The 2745-nt window shown below is 53.0% G+C and overlaps 1 protein-coding gene across 1 annotated transcript in view; it reads left to right on the top strand.

Annotated features, from left to right (window-relative positions):
* The window catches only part of LOC107307775 (procollagen-lysine,2-oxoglutarate 5-dioxygenase 2-like), a 9957-nt gene extending 7542 nt beyond the window's left edge, over positions 1-2415 (top strand). Inside the window, exons 3-4 of the mRNA XM_015851278.2 lie at positions 28-153; positions 2245-2415. Of these exons, the coding sequence (XP_015706764.1) occupies positions 28-153; positions 2245-2410 (292 nt within the window). The 3' untranslated portion in view covers positions 2411-2415. The remainder of the gene's footprint in view (positions 1-27; positions 154-2244) is intronic.
* The last annotated feature ends 330 nt before the right edge of the window (positions 2416-2745 follow it).

Raw genomic sequence — 2745 nt, 5'->3', positions numbered from 1 at the left:
GCACTGACCCCTATCTCCCCCATTCAGCCCCATTGTCGCCCCCCTTTTGTCCCGCCCTGGGAAGCTCTGGTCCAATTTTTGGGGTTCTTTGGGTCCCGACGGTTTTTACGCTCGCTCCGAGGATTACGTCGACATCGTGCAAGGACGGCGAAGGTCAGGCCCTTCATTTGCATATATTTGCATATCAGACCCGCCCCTTCATTTGCATACATTTGCATAACCACACCCAAAGCCAATGGGACTCACAGGGCCCATTCCATTACCCCGCCCTCATTTGCATAACCCCGCCCCTTCATTATCATAAACCCCACCCCTTCATTACCATGAGCCCATACATCATACATCAGACCCTTCATTTGCATACATTTGCATATCCACACCCACAGCCAATGGGGCTCACTCACAGACCCCGTTCCATTACCACGCCCTCATTTGCATAACCCCGCCCCTTCATTATTATAACCCCGCCCATATGACCCCATGTATCAGACCTTTCATTTGCATATATTTGCATAACCCCACCCAAAGCCAATGGGACTTACAGGCCCCGTTCCATTACCACGCCCTCATTTGCATAACTCCGCCCCTTCATTACCATAACCCCATACATTACCATAAACCCCACCCCTTCATTACCATGACCCCATACATCATATATCAGACCCTTCATTTGCATACATTTGCATATCCACACCCAAAGCCAATGGGACTAACCTACAGACACCGTTCCATTACCACGCCCTCATTTGCATAACCCCGCCCCTTCATTATCATAACATCCTTCATTACCATAAGCCCCACCCCTTCATTACCATGGGGCTGGTGGTTATGGGTCTCTATGAGGCTCTATGGGGTGCTATGGGGCTCTATGGGTCTCTATGGGTTTCTATGGGGTCTCTATGGGGTCTCTGTGGGTCTCTATGGGGTCTCTATGGGTCCTTATGGGGCTTTATGGGTCTCTATGGGTCTCTATGGGACTCTATGGGGTCTCTATGGGTTCTCTATGGGTCTCTATGGGTCTCTATGGGTCTCTATGGGGTCTCTATGGGACTCTATGGGTCTCTATGGGTCTCTATGGGTCTCTATGGGGTCTCTATGGGTTCTCTATGGGGTCTCTATGGGGTCTATGGGGTCTCTATGGGTCTCTATGGGGTCTCTGTGGGTCTCTATGGGTCTCTATGGGGCTCTATGGGGCTCTATGGGACTCTATGGGGCCGCTATGGGGCTCTGTGGGACTCTACGGGGTGCTATGGGTCTCTATGGGGTCTCTATGGGACTCTATGGGTCCCTATGGGTCTCTATGGGGTCTCTATGGGTCTCTATGGGACTCTATGGGGTCTCTATGGGTCTCTATGGGCTCTATGGGGTCTCTATGAGGTCTCTATGGGGCTGTGTGGTTATGGGTTGCTATGGGGCTCTATGGGGCTCTATGGGTCCCTATGGGGTGCTATGGGTCTCTATGGAGTGCTATGCGGCTCTATGGGGCTCTATGAGGCTCTATGGGGCTCTATGGGGTGCTATGGGGCTCTATTGGTCTCTATGAGGCTCTGTGGGGTGCTATGGGGCTCTATGTGTCTCTATGGGTCTCTATGGGTCCCTATGGGTCTCTATGGGTCTCTATGGGTCTCTATGGGGTCTCTATGGGTTCTCTATGGGGTCTCCATGGGGTCTCTGTGGGTCTCTATGGGTCTCTATGGGGCTCTATGGGGCTCTAAGGGGTCTCTATGGGGCTGTGTGGCTATGGGGTCTCTATGGGGCTCTATGGGGTCTCTATGGTTCTCTATGGGGCTCTATGGGACTCTATGGGTCTCTATGGGGCTCTAAGGGGTCTCTATGGGGCTCTATGGGGTCTCTATGGGTCCCTATGGGTCTCTATGGGTCTCTATGGGTCTCTATGGGTCTCTATGGGACTCAGTGGGTCTCTATGGGGTGCTATGGGTCTCTATGGGGTCTCTATGGGGTGCTATGGGACTCTATGGGTCTCTATGGGGTCTCTATGGGTTCCCTATGGGGCTCTATGGGACTCTATGGGGTCTCTATGGTTCCCTATGGGTCTCTATGGGTCTCTATGGGTCCTTATGGGTCTCTATGGGGTCCCTATGGGTCTCTATGGTTCTCTATGGGGTTCTATAGGGTCCCTATGGGTCTCTATGGGACTCTATGGGTCCCTATGGTTCCCTATGGGTCTCTATGGGGTCTCTATGTGTCTCTATGGGTCTCTATGGGTCCCCATTGTCCCTATAGGGGGGTGTGGAACGTCCCATACATCAGCCACGTTTACCTGGTGGGGGGGTCCGTCCTTCGGGGGTCTCTGGGGGGGCAGCGTCTGTTCAGCCAGGAGGACACAGACCCCGACATGGCCTGGTGCCGGGCAGCAAGGGAAAGGGTGAGACCCCCAAGCCCCCCCTAATTAATATGGACCCCCCAACCCTATGGACCCCCATATAAACCCCCAACGCTTAGACCCCTCCTATAGACCCTCGACCCTATACCCGACACTAAAACACCCCCCTAAACCCCCATTATATGGACCCCCACCCAATATATGACCCCTCCACTATAGACGCCGCCCATAGACCTATGGAACCTATAACCCCAAACCCTATAGACCCCCCATAGCAGGACCCTATAAACCGCCGCTATAAGACCCCCCATAGACCTAATTGGACCCTATAGGAGCCACCAACCTATAGACCCCCAATTAATATGGACCCCACCAATATATGACCCCAACCTATAGAGCAC

Source organism: Coturnix japonica, unplaced genomic scaffold (genome assembly GCF_001577835.2).
Source record: "Coturnix japonica isolate 7356 unplaced genomic scaffold, Coturnix japonica 2.1 chrUnrandom899, whole genome shotgun sequence".
NCBI classification, from domain to species: domain Eukaryota; kingdom Metazoa; phylum Chordata; class Aves; order Galliformes; family Phasianidae; genus Coturnix; species Coturnix japonica.
Note: the sequence above shows the minus strand (reverse complement) of the source record. Positions and strands in the feature narration are given on the sequence as shown.